At 42.9% G+C, this 16,491-nt stretch overlaps 1 protein-coding gene across 1 annotated transcript; it reads left to right on the top strand.

The window, feature by feature from the left end:
* Positions 1-5,939: 5,939 nt before the first annotated feature.
* On the top strand, positions 5,940-15,109 carry rtbdn (retbindin). Its single transcript, XM_079282129.1, has 6 exons — positions 5,940-6,046; positions 7,081-7,260; positions 7,376-7,475; positions 8,272-8,400; positions 8,653-8,749; positions 13,969-15,109. Exons 2-6 carry the CDS (start codon positions 7,101-7,103, stop codon positions 14,314-14,316), a joined length of 834 nt encoding a protein of 277 aa, XP_079138255.1. The 5' UTR covers positions 5,940-6,046; positions 7,081-7,100; the 3' UTR covers positions 14,317-15,109.
* Positions 15,110-16,491: the final 1,382 nt, after the last annotated feature.

Here is a 16,491-nt window from a genome sequence, read left to right as displayed (position 1 = left end):
CGCTCTCTTGTGTGCGGCCCTTTATCCCCTCCTTAATGTCAAAATGCAGTCTGGTCTTGACTCAGAGACTCTTCCTTAATGTGTAGTGTTTGATTTTTCTAGCGAGTGATTTCCTTCTTATGTGAGCAGAGGAAATGAGAAACGATAAACAACTGGCTGCATCCCAGAGAGTAATTATCTGGATGTGAGAGAGAAGATGAGGAAGACAACAATGTACAGAGGCAGCTGCTTTGAAGTCGGTTTTTTTCCCCCACAAACTGAATTTCATCTCCATATTTTTCACATACGCATGAACCAACAGTTAAGCCTTCACCAACTATGTTGATATGTTCCCTGAAGGTCCATCAAAATGAATGATTGTCTTCTGTACAAACCATTGCTGACTTGTCATCAAACACGAGAAATCTGAGTATTTCCTGTTCTCTTCAATCTGGACACATACTTTGGCCGGAAGGTGCAACTCGTATTATTGTCCTTAAATTAGGGGGAACCATCATTACCACTGTAAACAGTGTCACCCTCAATTTACCTGATAAGTGACTAACAAGCAATTTCATTGAACACATCTTAAAACGTTTTTTCGGTTTGGTATTTATAATCAGAAAATGTAGTCAGCATAGTGTTTTGAGTCCTTGGGAAGCAGAATTACAATCTTCAACAATCTTTACAATTATGAACATCTCAAATGATTAGTTTAGCGAGTTAAACAAAAAAAAGATAACATAAAGTCATCCGACTTTTTGAGGGATCATTATTCATTCTGTTCGAAACTAAGCGAAACAAAAACAAATGTAATGAACTTCTATCAACAGAAGTGCACGCTAACATATCAACAGAGTCCTATGGCTCAGTCAGGCTTGAGGTAATCAAAACTTTACAACAGCATATATCACAACTTAAAGAGTGCCATTACACAACAGGGTTCATTCTGTAGCTTTAATAGCCCGCCTGTCAGATGGGTGGCAGGATTAGGTGGTGATAGGCTCTTAAAGGATAGACTGTATTCAGGGTTTTATTCTCTGCTTGGTGCTGACCTTGGTCCTGAAATACGAGTAAGGTCGGGCTGAATGGCTTCTGTTCGCTCTATTATTGAACACCGTCTGGACAGTTTGCACTGCCGGCAGGAGTCCTTGTTAACCCTGTCAATCTCAGGGGCTGTTGACGTACTCTGGCACCCAGCTGAGTCTGAGGATTTGACGTGTGCAAACAAGGCCGAGTAGATAAAGAAGCGTGTGGGGAGAAGGCAACCGGGTGTCCTGAGATTCGTCAAAGAAGGACGCCGAACATCCCGAGAGGCAGACGGGAGCGCTGACCTTTTTAATTCATCAACGCTAGGATTTAAAGGAGTGGTCCGTCCGAGCAGCATCCATGGAGCCCACCGTTAAGACAGTGATGGCAGCAGATGCTCACTTACAGAGGCGAGGCTGGAGGTTTGCGGCAAGGCGGGGAGCCTCGTCGCAGTTTGTGGGCAGCACCATCATGGTCTTGTCCACTTATGCAGTCGCTACCCTGACCATGAACTTTGGGAAAAACATCCAGGAACGAAGATTTAGACCAAACGGCAATTAGCAACAGCGGCCTCATCTAAGATCTGAACCTCTTCTCTCCAACAGTGGCACGAATGGCAAAAAGAGCTGAAATGAACAATGAAATGAACTCAAGTGGGTCACTTCAACTCACTTCAACTCACCTGAACTTTATGCTGCGATGGATGTGAAGAAGTCATTTATTTTACCAGGAAATCAATATAATCTGGTTGTGAGTAAGTGTCCAACATGAAATAGGAGACCTGGCCGTAGATGTTAAACAATGAATGGGCACAAATGCTTTGTATGCAGTGGTGCCATGTCACCACAGGGTGGAGAACTGGGACCTCCTCACTAATTCTTTGATTTCTGACAACAAACCACAGGACCACTGGAGATGGGGTGTGTCCTCTAGCTCAAAGAGATGTGCAATGACAATATTGACCACAATCCAATGCATTAGAGAGACTGGGCATGAATAAAGATGTGTGACTGATGTGATATATGACTAACAACTAAAATATTGAACATTTGTCGATGTCCTTGGATGTTCTTTTTTAAATATCTTTAAAATGCCTGTGTGACTGCATGACAGTGGATCGTAGTTGTCTATATTCTAAATGTCTGTCAGCTGATTGCAAAGAAAAATGATCCATGTTGGCTTGAAACACTGTTTTTGAATAAATGGTGAAATATATTCTACGCTGCAGATTTCTGATTTTTAATGATTTGCACACATGATTCTCACACCTGGACAAAAAGGTCACAGTATACATTTTAAGATACAAAATAAAGGTTTAAAGGGGAAGAGTAGTCCACAGGTGTACACAAGCTAACTTACTGATTTTTGTAATAGAAACACATAAATCACATAAGTCATTGCTCCTTATTGTTCCATCTGCAAACCTCAGACTGTTGGTGACATTTGAAACAAGTCTTCTTCGCAAAAAACCCTAATTAGCAACAACAACAATTTGGTATTTTACCAGTGACATTTCTATCAACTGAAAGGTCAATGAATCTGACCTTCCTTTGAGGGCGGCTTTGACACGATCAGTATTGGTTCCTTACCAAGTAGCCTAATATAAAGTACAGCTGGCTGAGATAAGATGCAGGATGATTTTCCAAATGACCAGATAGCATTGAGCTTAAGGAGTTTCCACGCAGGCCTAAAGGCTAATGTCATTATCTCTGACAGCCTCTGAATTGGGCTTACTCATGATGAGGACATAGAAGAACATCCTGAAGTCTCTCCGACTCTCTGCAATATCTTCATGCAATGCACCAGTGGTCCCCAACTCCTGCAGCGCCATCTGTCATGTTCCAAGTTCAAATTAACTAACTTACTTGAAGAGACAGAATCTGGAAGGTTCCGCCTTTTAGTCAATACTTTGAAATAATTATTTGTTATACCCTATTGTTTACCCATTACTTTTATCTGTTACTTTTAGCTATAACTAACTGTTTATCTGTTACTTTTAGTCAACTATTTCAACGATGTATCTGTTACTTTTAGCAAACTTCAACTGTTTATTCGTTACTTTAAGCTAATGGTTAACTGTTTACTTTTAGCAAACCATTTAAAATGTGTATCTGTTATTTTAAGCTAAGTAACTGTTTTTCCATTACTTTTAGCGAACAAAAGGTTTATTCATTACTTACAGCAAACTAACTATTTATTCATTACTTACAGCAAACTAACTGTTTATTTGTTACTTTTAGCTAACTAACTGTTTATTCGTTACTTTTAGCTAACTAACTGTTTATTTGTTACTTTTAGCTAACTAACTATTTATTCGTTACTTTTAGCTAACTAACTGTTTATTTGTTACTTTTAGCTAACTAACTATTTATTTGTTACTTTTAGCAAACTAACTGTTTATTTGTTACTTTTAGCTAACTAACTATTTATTCGTTACTTTTAGCGAACTAACTGTTTATTTGTTACTTTTAGCTAACTAACTATTTATTCGTTACTTTTAGCGAACTAACTGTTTATTCGTTACTTGTAGCTAACTAACTGGTTATTCGTTACTTGTATAACTGTTTATTCGTTACTTGTAGCTAACTAAGTTAGTTGTTTATCTGTTAGAAGTTATGTTTACTACTGATGAGTTTCGAGAAACAATAAAAGTGCGTCGACATTGTTTGTAAATGTATTTCTGGAACCAGGAGTGTCTTCTAAATGCTACAGAAAGAAACAACATAAAGTGCAGAAAATAGTTTTTCTCTTGGAGCGTTGGAGGTGTAGACAGTTGTTGTCCAATTTATAAGCTCAGTATTGTCTGAACAGGTCGACTTAATTCTTGCAGACAGAAAGTAAACAAAACAAAAACAGGGTGTAGTGGACGTTTGTCGGAAAAATCTATATCAAAGCTAAAATCAAAGGGCCACTCCATCTCACTCAGACTCCATCATCCATGATCAAATCAATGTTCAATGTTTCTGCCTCTCTGGTTAAATGTATACAGTATTAATATGACGTGATGGTTATAAAGAAGAAGTACTGGTATCTGTTTAAGTTCAAGTCATTTTAACAAAAACCTGAAGCTGATTGTGACAGATTCCCCACTTATTACCTTTTATTACCAAACTTCATGTGGATAGTTTAAGTGTCTGCCACCCCGGTGAAACAGGTCACTGGAACAACAAATTTAAAAAAACAAAAAGACTCAAACTGGAGTAGATGAATGTCTGTCAGTTAGGGAGTCCACAAGGATGGGTGACACTGTTTGCCAGCTGAGGGCCAGCCTAAGGCCCAAGCGCAGGCAGTGACCCAACCCTGTTAAATGAGAACGACAACAAGGGTACACAGAGAGTAGCGATGGCCTGCTTTGTCCTCTCTCTCTCATGTTCCCCGAATAGCTCTTACACAAAGGATATCGTTATTCCGCCTCTAATTACCAGATGGAGAGCTGTTTTTCTGCCTCTCGCTCCTCTGCCCTCACCCCCCAGAAATAAAGTGCTCTGCGGTGACGACCGTCAATAGTTATGAAACAGTCTGGGGGACAACATGGCCTGAGCGGGCTTTCATTTCATTTCCTCCTTGAACTATTCAATATTGAATAATACTGAAGCCTTGAGTTTCCACTGAGACCATTTAATCTGCACTCAATCTGGGTGTTTGTGCGATGGCCAATCTGTCCGGTCCCTACCTGTCCCTGCATGGTTTTGTTGCCAAAACCAATCATGTCGGAGACATGCCACCAATTTCACAGCCTTGGCTTTAGGTGGACGTATCTAGGCCACAAGACACTCTCCATCTGCCATTCTGCGCCAAAAGCTTTGGGAGGTCACTCAGGGGATAGAGAGAGCGAGAGAGAGAGAGAGAGAGAGAGAGAGAGAGAGAGAGAGAGAGAGAGAGAGAGAGAGAGAGAGAGAGAGAGAGAGAGAGAGAGATGCACCCAGCCAGGGATTAGTCTGGTACACCGGGTCCAACGGGAGGTGAGATTAAAAGCCAGGAGCTATACGCATGGTGGAAAAACACACTGGCTGGTCACACTCATGTTTCCATACGACACCCTTCAGACCACGTGTCCTACTTCAGCACGGCCATTGAACAAACGTTTTCCACCAAATGCAAATAAGTACCAACATGCTGTTCAGTGATTACACCTTTTGGTAGCAATGCTGGCAAGGTCACCATTGGGTAAAAAGAAAAAAAGTGTGCATTCACAAAAAGCAGGCTGAACTAAACTCTGTCTTTACGAGTTTTGCAAACGCGCAGCAGCTTTGCCGTGAGTGTTTTGTTCTGCAGAGATTTGCGTTCCCCGTCCTCAGCATATCATGCAGTATTCAATCTCAGCAATAGCCTCCTCTAACCCTGTCATCTGGCAAAATCCCTGACCTCAGTGGGTGTGTGGATACAGAAAGGGCTGGGGGGGGGGGGGGCAGGTGTGACTCAGCACCGCCTATGAATGATCCTCTCAACATCAAGGGCAACACATCACTTGTGCTATAAAATAGGGTATCGGGTGTGGTTCTTGTTGTTGTTTGTTTTTTGGTATTTCCATCTCCAACATTGCTTGGACTAACTGATGGAAGAAAGGCTGCCAACATGGAGGATTTGGTAAACATCTCATTGGGAGATTAAGAAGGAGAGAGTCTTTTCTCTGTGTGTGAGGCAAGAGAGGGAGGGAGGGAGGGGAAAGAGAGAGAGAGAGAGAGAGAGAGAGAGAGAGAGAGAGAGAGAGAGAGAGATAGAGGACTTCCCAGCATGGGACAGAGGGAGGGGGTGAGCCTGGTGGAAGGGACTGAAATGTCCTTCATATAAACCGGTGACAAAGTGGCGAGCAGCGGCCCCCAGGAAGCAGAGATCACAGCCAGCACAGAGCGAGAGAGAGAGAGAGAGAGAGAGAGAGAGAGAGAGAGAGAGAAAGGAGGAGGAGACCAGAGTACCGCGTACAGGCGCTGGATTCACAGCAACACATCGGAGAGACGCGAAGAAAACACTCACCGACAGAGAAGCATAAAAACAGGAGGAACTAATCCGGACGGAGCATCCTTCAACCCACCGACAGGTAAAATAATGAAAGCATCCGAAGCTGCGTTTAATGAAGCTTCGAGTAAAAATGAGACGGATCGATATCACAGCAACATTACGTGCATTTCAATGAAGAATATGCTCTGCTTCAGCAGATGAAACAAAAATAGCACAAAGTGCCTAGAGGTCAATGTAAACTCATTAATGACCACCACTTCATAGGGAAACTGGATATTGTGTTTCACCCCAACTGCGTGATTTAAAGTTGCAGCTTTTGTAAAGATGTCTCATGTTGTCAATTGTATATTGCTGTCTGAGCTTTACTTTTAATATACTGAGAGATACTGATACCTTTTTGGTGATGAATTGCTTATTCTTTTTATTTCATTTTCAAGATTAGGTCAGCTGCTTCACATTTAATACACCGCCAAATAAGGTAGAATATTGTGGGAAAACTAATTATTTTGTCTTTTTTAAACACGTGATAGGCTATAGTATCTGTGGTTAAAACTGGAAGGTGAGAGTAAACTAATGCGTCAAAGTTTCCCACATTTTCTGCCGATTTCTTATTTATTTTTGATAACATTTTGTTTACTGCATATCTTAAAAACCAGGGCCATGCAGCCATGTCCAACAGCTTTGTCTAATTCGTGTCATGGGCTACACATTGGCCAGCCTCTTGTCAGATTAAACAACTACGCATGTCATCTCATCTCAGCACGGTGCCTCTTGTCTCACCTAATTAGGCTCAACCTGTCTACTAGGTCACCACATGCGGAGCCCGCGCGGCGCTTAACAGCCCGCGCTGCACGTCTGTCACACACACATATGCCACGAAGATTGAAACTATGGAGCCATGATAATAGCTGCGATTAAGGATTTTACACCCAACGTATTTAATTTTACAGGTATCATCAGGAATAATTTACTCTGTAGACGTAATTTACATGCATTATATTAGCCTATATCACGCTCAATTATGCGTGCATTGCCGTTGATTGCTTGAGATTCAGGTGCCAATGTGTTGTCTTTTGTCTGCCGCTGTCCAACGTGCTGAACTCCTTCCCCCAGACCTGTTTGCGGCTGCAGAGATGGGTGTCACCTCTCGCCCTCTGCTATTGGTTTGCGCGTATTTGGCGGCGGCGCTGATTGGCGGGACCCGCTCGGGGGGCGTGTGTCTCCAAGACGGAAAGCATAAGGCCGCGCCCGGCCCGGAGCCGCACCTGAGGGGGTGCCGGCTGTACGCTGACAGTGAGTGACCGCCGGTTGTCTTGAGACGCTGCGTGTTTAAACGGTGTGAAAGACAACTTGCTGGAAACGCCGAAGTGAATCTCTTGACTGGTTGCTTTTCCTGTGCTGCCCACAGATAGCTGCTGCACAGAAGAAGACATCCAGGATATCTCCCACGTGCCCTCTGATGTCAACAAGAACGAGCCCTGGGACAAGTGCGGGCCCCTGAGCTCTGAGTAAGTCTCACCCAGAACAAACCCCTCTGATCCGGACTCACCTTGAATTTAACCTGAAAGCACCAGTAAACACTACTTTTTAGAATAACAATGGATCGCTTTGCTACTTGTATGTGACACGTGTCACTCGTAATGACGAACTTTCAGAGAATAATCAATTTGCAGTCGGCCTGTTGTGATAACTACTTTTACATTTTTTTTTAACAAACACGCATGCAGGGCAATATCGAGGTCAGCAAAAATTAGGTCATGCTCATATATCACACAATAAGTCGTTAATGTAAAAATGACCAATGTAAAGTCCATAATATTGTGAAATGAGTTGACATTGTAAAAATGATTGAAGTCATGACCATACATCGTACAATAGGAACGTAAAAATTAACGAGATCATCTCGAGATCATATAGTACGATAAGTCAATAATTCCGGCGGAAAAACGACGGGACATAAATTCTAATTCTAACATATCTGCTATGTGTAAATAGGCAATGTGTATGTTTTACAGATTCCATTGCCTCAAAGAGGCCAAATATAAGTGATTGCAGGTTTGAGTAGCTTCAGTGTCGAATCTTTTTCTCCGTAGCAATATTGACTTTGAGATTTTACATCGTTCTGTGAAACGAACAATGCAACATGCCATTGTATAACGGTTCCAATGAAGAAACACACCCACACGAGATATTAGACAGCATAACAATATCAATATCACCGACTCTGTCGTGTCAAGGTTTAATTACAGCCGTCATCATGTTTGTCATCATGTTAGTACTAACTGCTCCCCTCTCTCCCCTCAGGTGCGAAGGCTTCCTGAAGCGCGTGTCATGTTTTTACCGCTGCTCCCCCGATGCCGCACGCTGGCCTCACCCCCACCGCCGCTCTTACATCCAAGCCGTGCCGCTCTGCCACAGCTTCTGCCGTGATTGGTGAGTCTGCCAAACACATCTAAATCAAGATCAGCATCTGTCCCCCATCACCTATAAGGCTATCAAGAGCGAGATGACTCTCCGTCTTAGAGTACTGTGCCATCCACGCTAAGACTGAGTGTCCAATAAACTGCTTTTTATGTGTAGCTGGGGGATTCGATTTTTGGTACACATCATGACAAAATATTCAAATGAGAGAATTCAAGTTGAATGTTTTGCCATTTCAAAGAATTTACCCACCTTTTCTTCCAGGTTTGACGCCTGCAGGATGGACATGACGTGTGCTCGTAACTGGGCCAAAGACCCCAGGGGACATAACTGCACTGGAACATGTGTTCAGTATCAGCAGGTAGGCTGTGATCTGGCACATCTGTGATCGGCTTTGTGTTGTTGTTTTGAGTGTGTTTAGCCACACTAGCAGCACGGCATCATGGGTGGTAATTTAAGTCCCTCCAGCACTTTGGACCAGACGGAAATATCTCAACAACTCTTGGATGGATTGGAAATTTGGCTCCCTTGAGGATGAAGTGTAAAACATTTTGTGATCCTATTGTTATTCATCTAGTTCTGTTCACCAGGTTTATATTTTCTTTGTATTTTCCAATACTTTTGGTTTATGACCAAATACCAGCAAACCTAGTGATATTCCCTTAAACCTCAGCTGTACTTTATATGTGTGCTAATTAGCAAAGTTAGCATGTTAAACAAAGATCAACTAACTGCAGGACGAACGCGGACAGCGGCCACCATTCGGATAATTAGTCTTGTCACGCAGTTATATAGAGCTTTCAATATAATGGCTGCTGTAACAAGCTCTTTTAGCATTATTAAGAACATAAACTGATGCATTATATGAGCAGAGTTCGGTCACGCCTTAGTTGAGGAAAGCAAACTACGTGTCAGAGGTTTGAAATCCCACTCATGTCATTTGAGCCATGCGCTGCAGGTAGAAGGTCAGATACTGACTGTGTCGGTGGTCCAGTGAGTGTGCGGTAAGCGAAGGGTTAACAGCGCTGGGGCCGGCGCTGTGGGCTGAAGCGTGAAAAGGTTCGGTCCTGCTTCAGCGGGCAGAGGCCAGCTGGGTGATTTAAAAAGAGGCAGAGTGGCCGAGGGGCCGGTGTGACTGTCACACACCACATGCCATGTCCCTCTATCTATCCATCTATCAATCCATCCATTCATCAAATCATCCATTCATTAAATAATTCATTCATTCATTAATTCATCCATCCATCAATCCATTGATCCATCGATGCCTCCATTCATCCATCCATCTATCCATCCATCCATGCCTCCATCCATTCATCCATCCATCCATTCATCCATGCCTCCATTCATCATCCAATCATTCATCCATCCATCCATCCATCCATCCATCCATGCCTCCATTCATCCATCCATCCATCCATCCATCCATTCATCCATCCATGCCTCCATTCATCATCCATCCATTCGTCCATCCATGCCTCCATTCTTCATCCATCCATCCATCCATTTGTCCATCCATGCCTTCATCCATTCATTCATCTATCCATCATCATCCTTCCAGCCATCCATCCATCCATCCATCATCCATCCATCCATCCATTCATCCAGCCATCCGTTTTCCCTCTTTCTGTCCTCTTTTATCTCTGTCTCTCTCCACCACAAATGAACACAAAGCCCCAGACACCAGACCTTTTAGTAAGGCTCTGTGGATGATGACTGGAAATGACCGATTTGTAGTAAGAGAGAGAGAATGTATCCTCAGAGGGAGCTCTTTGCGTTTGTATCGGTCCATTTTCCTGTAGGGCGACACTAATGGCTCCAATGAATTTCAGTTTGAAACAGTTCCCGAATACAAATAAACCGCATTCAGCACATTCAACAGATCGTGCCCTCGTAGAGAGACTGCAAACAAGTGCTCGCCTCTTGCAACACATTTATTTTGGAGGTCAGAGCAGTAAAGCTTCATTCTCTCGTTTTCTGTCGGCCTCCTCGCGGTCTGAGCTCGCAGCGCTTTAGTCCACCTCAGGGCTGCGACGTGACGTGCTGCACAGGGAAGCAAAACTGCCAACACGCACAGACAATCTCTGTGACGGAAAACCGCTCACAACTCTGAATTTAGAGATTTCTAAGCTTTACATTCAAATGGCTTAATCCACACATTCACTGTGAGTGGAGAAAATCAACATGAAACATTTTCAAAATCCTCGACGGATTCCCAGTTCCGGGAAAGTTCACCTGATAGATAGGAACGAAATGCAGGAGTCTATGTTTGTGTGCGTGTGTGTGCGTGTGTGTTGCAGAATAAATATGCTCACATACAGTGAGGATTTGTAAATGCTGACTGCAGTAGGTGTCAATTTGCATAGAAACAAGCGAATGCATTTATAGACACACATAGCTACGCACACACATCCACTGCATAAGAAAATCCCTTCTGGCACTCTTTGTCTCACTTTGTCTTTGTATTCATTGGTAACATTATTTGCCAGCCAAGGTCTGATTTATCTCGGCATTAGACACTCTCTCCGCTCCGGGTTTTGTGGGAATGAGGTTACATCTGCAAAGAGAGGCCATGTCCGTGCCAGGCGTTGGCACAAAAACCCATCTAGAGCGGCATCTGTGATCAGATATAGTGAATTAATGGCCTTAGTATGGGGACATTCGTTAGATGAGGTTACTGAAGGTTACAGCCTGCAAATTACGATGCAAATATTGTGTACATAAGGTGTACCAATGAGATACTTACTGGGTTCTTATCTGTAGTTAGGGAAGAGGTACAGAGAATGAGGGGGTAACAAATTTGCGATTTGGCTTGACGTAGAATTAAACAGACCAGTCGCCAGGAAAAGAGGCATTGTACATTTTTGCTAACCAGAGATACGTCAAATGTGGATGTTTTTGCATTTGGTCAGAGCAAGTGAAGTAGGACAACGAGCGATTGAAGTATATCGAAAGTTACGTGGTATAAAAGTCATGTGGTATAATCAAGTAGTAAATCGAGCCAGGTAGTCCAGTAAGGGCGTAAAGGAGGGCTGGTGGATGGGTCAAGCAGACACAGGACTGCTGTTTGTGTTCCTTCGTGAAACCAAAAGTTAACGTTAACTTTACGCTTGTTACGTTAGCCTTGTTACGTTAGCGTTGTTACGTTAGCGTTGTTACGTTGGCGTTGTTACGTTACCCTTGTTACGTTAGCATTGTTTCGTCAGCCTTGTTACGTTAGCGTTGTTACGTCAGCCTTGTTACGTTAGCGTTGTTACGTTGGCGTTGTTACGTTACCCTTGTTACGTTAGCATTGTTTCATCAGCCTTGTTACGTTAGCGTTGTTACGTCAGCCTTGTTACGTTAGCCTTGTTACGTTAGCGTTGTTACGTTGGCGTTGTTACGTTACCCTTGTTACGTTAGCGTTGTTACGTCAGCCTTGTTACGTTAGCGTTGGTACGTCAGCCTTGTTACGTTAGCGTTGTTATGTAGCGCTGTTACGTTTGTTATGTAACGCTATGTAAGAAGTCCGCTAAGGGCTGTTGTTATTTATTCACGCTAGTTACAGTGTTACGGTTGTTATGTTGTGTTGTTAGGTTACATTATATTGTTACGTGGTTACGTTACAATGTTACATTGTTATGTTATTATGTAATTTTAAATTTGTGTATTGTTCAAAATATTCATTACTGTAGTCATTTGTTCTCAAATCTGGATCCTTTCTATTCACCTGGTGCTACATAATGAAACTGACCTTTTTTCTAATTCTAATTTTGACCCCTGGCCAAAAGAATCATTGCAAAAGACGAAAGATTTATCTTCAGTCAATGTCACAGAGATTTCAGTCCTCTCATTTCTCTGTCTTTCCTTTTTCACAACAGGTGTTATGTCGTAGAAGGGCAGAATTGAATAAGATGGGGATGGGAAGGACAGGGTAGAGCCCCGGGAAATTTCTGTATCTCACTTATTCGATCACACCATGTCGTCTGGAGCCACTTGTGCTCGTACTGAATTCGCTTTGGCAGCAAACCATGTCTGCCTGGGGAAGGACAGAAAATGGTGTGTCTGTGTGTGTGTGTGTGTGTGTGTGTGTGCAGCCTGTGTGTATAATGAGGTCGCTGCGATAAGACCTCAGCGTCAGGCAGAGTATATGTAGTGGAAACAGCCGCCATCCTCTTTGTCCTTCGACCACGGTAAATATATTACGGCTTTTTCTTCTCTGAGCACCCTGTGTGACTTAGACTTAATCCCCCAACTGACAGCAGGATGAAAGGAAGCAGACGCTGGGGTGGGGGTGTGCTACAGAGAAACAGGGAGAAGAAGAGAGACAAACAAACAGCGAGGGAAGCAATAAGAAAGAACAAAAGATACGATAGAGTGGAAGTTAGGTGGGGCACAAAGGGAGCTGTAGACGAGGCAGCACGTCTTAATTACTGGTTATTAATCCGACAGTAAAGAGAGAAAAGACACAAAAAAACCCTGTTTGTGTTTGTCCCTGGAACTTCACTAATTAGCTCCCCAAACTATTTTTGAAGCTTGTAGGCCCTGCGCCATTTACGTGAAACAGCTTAAATGTTGAATTGTGATTTGTTTTTTTGCTGCGTTATGCACAATCCCTTTTTAATCCGCGCGTCTTACCATATTAGAGAGGAGCATCATTTTTCATGCTCCAGAAACCATAAAGCCGATGTCAGCAGTAATTGGAGTCTTGCCTCAAAGTGTAACTTTGACCGAGCACCGTGATGTATTTCCTGTCAGATAGCAAAAGGTGCCGAAAGTGACCTTTTCTGATTAGTTTCTGCAGAATCGTTGTTCTACCGTAAAGACCGTAAATCCACCATGTACAGCTAGTTACCAATTGATTATGTAATAGATAATGTACAGCGATCAGGTCATTTCAGATGGATTATTGAACGGGTATACTGCCCCCTGGCCTTCACCTCCAAGAGACATGTACCAGCCAGGAAGAGACTCAAAATAACAACAAAGAGACAAAAATAACCACATAGAACATAAAACGACCAGAAAAGAGACAAAATAAAACTACAAAGAGATACAAAACAGCTGCAAAGGGAGAATGGGACCACAAAGAGACTTACAACGACTTTGAGAAGGGGCAAAACAACCACAAAGAGACACAAAGTAACTACAAAGAGCAAGATGCAAAACAGCTGCAAAGAAACCAATAGACCCCAAATAGACTTGCAAGAACTACAAAAAAGGGCAAGACAACAACAAAAAGACTACAAAGAGACACAAACAACTACAGAGAGACAAAATGACTACAAAGAGACACAAACAACTACAGAGAGAGACAACATGTCTGCGAAGAGACACAAAACAACTACAGAGAGACAAAATGACTACAAAAAGTGCAAGGCTTTACGAGGATTTGTGTGGGCTGAGGTCACCATGTACGATGATACATTTGTATCCTGTCGCGCAATGAAACTAACATAAATATTATGTTGTTAAATTTGTATTATCTTGCGCATTAGACTAAACAAGAAACATAAAATGTAGAGTATTTGTACATTGTGGTCAGAGGAGGAGGTAGAAATCTCTTTATTTACTCTACATATGTTGTGTGTGTGCCTGTAGATGTACCAGCACGGCAGGGACCTCTGCGAGAGCCTGTGGGGGGACGCCTTCATGACCGTGGAGGACGAGCCGGAGGATGCCGGAGAGGTCGGAGCGGAGGGCGCCGATGGTCGCCCCTGCGGCTGCCTGACCCTCAGTCCCTCGGACAAGGACGTGATCGCCGCACTCAGGGCCCAGCAGGACGACCCGGAGGAGCTGGACACCACCAAGGCCGGCCTGCCTCAGTACCGCGCCCCGTGCCAGACCAAGCTGCCCCTGCCGGCCAGGAGCGGCAGGAAGGGCAACTCCGTGCTGCGCAAGCGCTCCGTCATGGTGGAGGACGTGGAGGGGAGTGGGAGCGGCTTGTAGGGAGGAGCGGTAGGCGGCAATATATTTAGAGATCGTTGTCTAGATCCTAATCTATCTCTTGAAACGGAGTTGTAACCTCGCTCATCTAACTAACCTTACCACACAGACCTAAACTGGCATTATCATTATGATTCTGCATGTAATCTCTATGCTTTTAAATAACACTATACCTGGTAGAAGATAGACTGACAAGCTTGCAACACTCTCAATGAACACCTGGTTATTTATTTGAACAACCTAAATTACCAGGATTTAAAAAAAACAAATATCACTAATCGGCAACATCCTTAATTCTGCAAGGGCTCTGACTTCAACAATACAAATGTTGATTATATCCCATAACGGCTGCACGAAAGTGAAGATTTTTTGATTTCAGAAGTCAGGTCTTTTATTTGCTTTGTAAGGCTCTGTAAAACGCATCGCTGACATTTATGATATGAGGCTGTTGAAGTTCCAACAGCGTCAGCGCTTGTGCACGAATCAAACGCGCCGTCAGTCACCAGAGGACTTTTCATGGCAGTATTGTAAAACACGATGTACCCGCAACCAGTACTCCACCGACCCCGCTTCTCTTCTCAACCATTCTATCGGTGACTTTTTAATCCGTGCGCTAGTCAGTTGTTTAAAAGCAGATCTCGCCGTTGTGGTGCCGTATCGTGCAGTTCTACATGTCATAAGGTCAGAAGGCCACGCAGAGTAAAGATAATAATAATGAATGTAGCTTTCTACCAGAAAGAACTGGCTTTTCGAGCGAGGCACTGTTAGATGTACGTGTTTTGTAAAAAAAATGAAATAAATAAAAGGGAAACTGAGTTGTCAGATAAGCTTGCTGAGATGGTTGTTTGCTGTGCTTTACGTTCTCAATAAAGACAATATTTCTAAATGCCATCCTGAGCCCGAGTCACAGTTCTTCATGGCTGCACTATTGCAGTCGAGCCCTTTATCATCTGAAAGTCCCCCAAAACAATGTGTATATCGTAGTCAGGTAACACAGAGAGCATGCTGTAATGCAATGGTTACCTTTCATTTCTGATGTACCCTTACAGGACTGTCATGTTCCAAATATGTTCCTTTAAATGGGTTTAAACTGGATTTTATTAGTTGTATAGAAATGATTACAACATATATTTTCATAGAATTTAACTGTGACTGGTTTGGTTGGTTTGGCTGGAGCATACTTTGACTATTTCGACTGATTATCTGTTACTTGATTCAACTATTTATTCATTGCTTTTATAACAATATCACTTCTTAATCCATAACTAACTATTTCAACTGCGTCAGATACTTTGAGTTAATTATTTCAACTTCTCTGCTCGCTTGCTATGACTAGTTTGCACACACTGGTCTTCATTAACCGTAGGCCGTATGCAAGGATTGCACCATGTGGTGACAACTGACTCGCCAAGTTGTTCACCGAGCATCGACTCATATCTCTTTGGTCACTTTGTAGTCCTAATTGGCTGTTTGTTGTCCTCCTTGACACACATTTATGGGTACTCTTTATTTTTTTGAAAGGAAAGTTTGGAAGTTAAAGCGGAAGATTTCTGCATTTTCTTTTTCAGAGAAGGAGTAGCCTTGGTTAGAGATGCAGCTCTAATCCTTTCTTCAAACGCCAAACACCCCCACAGAGCAGAGCTGAGCACAGTACGGAGTTGTCCTGCATGCATCAGAAGTAAACAACAATGTATTTTGATGATCTACTTGTTCAAACCGAATGCAATCAAATCCGGCAATAAATCAGAAGGCCGCTAACTGTTGTCATGCTGAGAAACATTTGACTGCAGTGTTGACGTCTCAAAACAACATGGCCCCCCCAACATGGCTGTTTACTGGAGCAGACAGTGTCCATGCAACGTCTTCTCACTGTCAGCCACAGTTTTACTGATACAGCATGACAAGCGTGTTTACCAGCTGTCACTCAGTCTCGCCCCTTTCCCGACCATTGCTTCAAGGGAGATATTCAGATGCCCTTATATTAATGAATGCATAACTTTTAACAGTGTCAAAGTTTAATTAGACAGGCCACATTTACAATGAACGCCTTTTGGGCTTGGACAGATTTACAGAGATTCAGCTTTGCAGCACTTGAACTGACAGCAAGGCTACGCCACCTGAATCCAACAAATAGACATCCCCCATGAATCAGGACCCGTGAATCTTTAAATTAACCAT

Source organism: Melanostigma gelatinosum (genome assembly GCF_949748355.1).
Source record: "Melanostigma gelatinosum genome assembly, chromosome: 13".
Classification (NCBI taxonomy): domain Eukaryota; kingdom Metazoa; phylum Chordata; class Actinopteri; order Perciformes; family Zoarcidae; genus Melanostigma; species Melanostigma gelatinosum.
The sequence above is the reverse complement of the archived record's forward strand: the minus strand, read 5'-3'. Positions and strand labels throughout refer to the sequence as shown.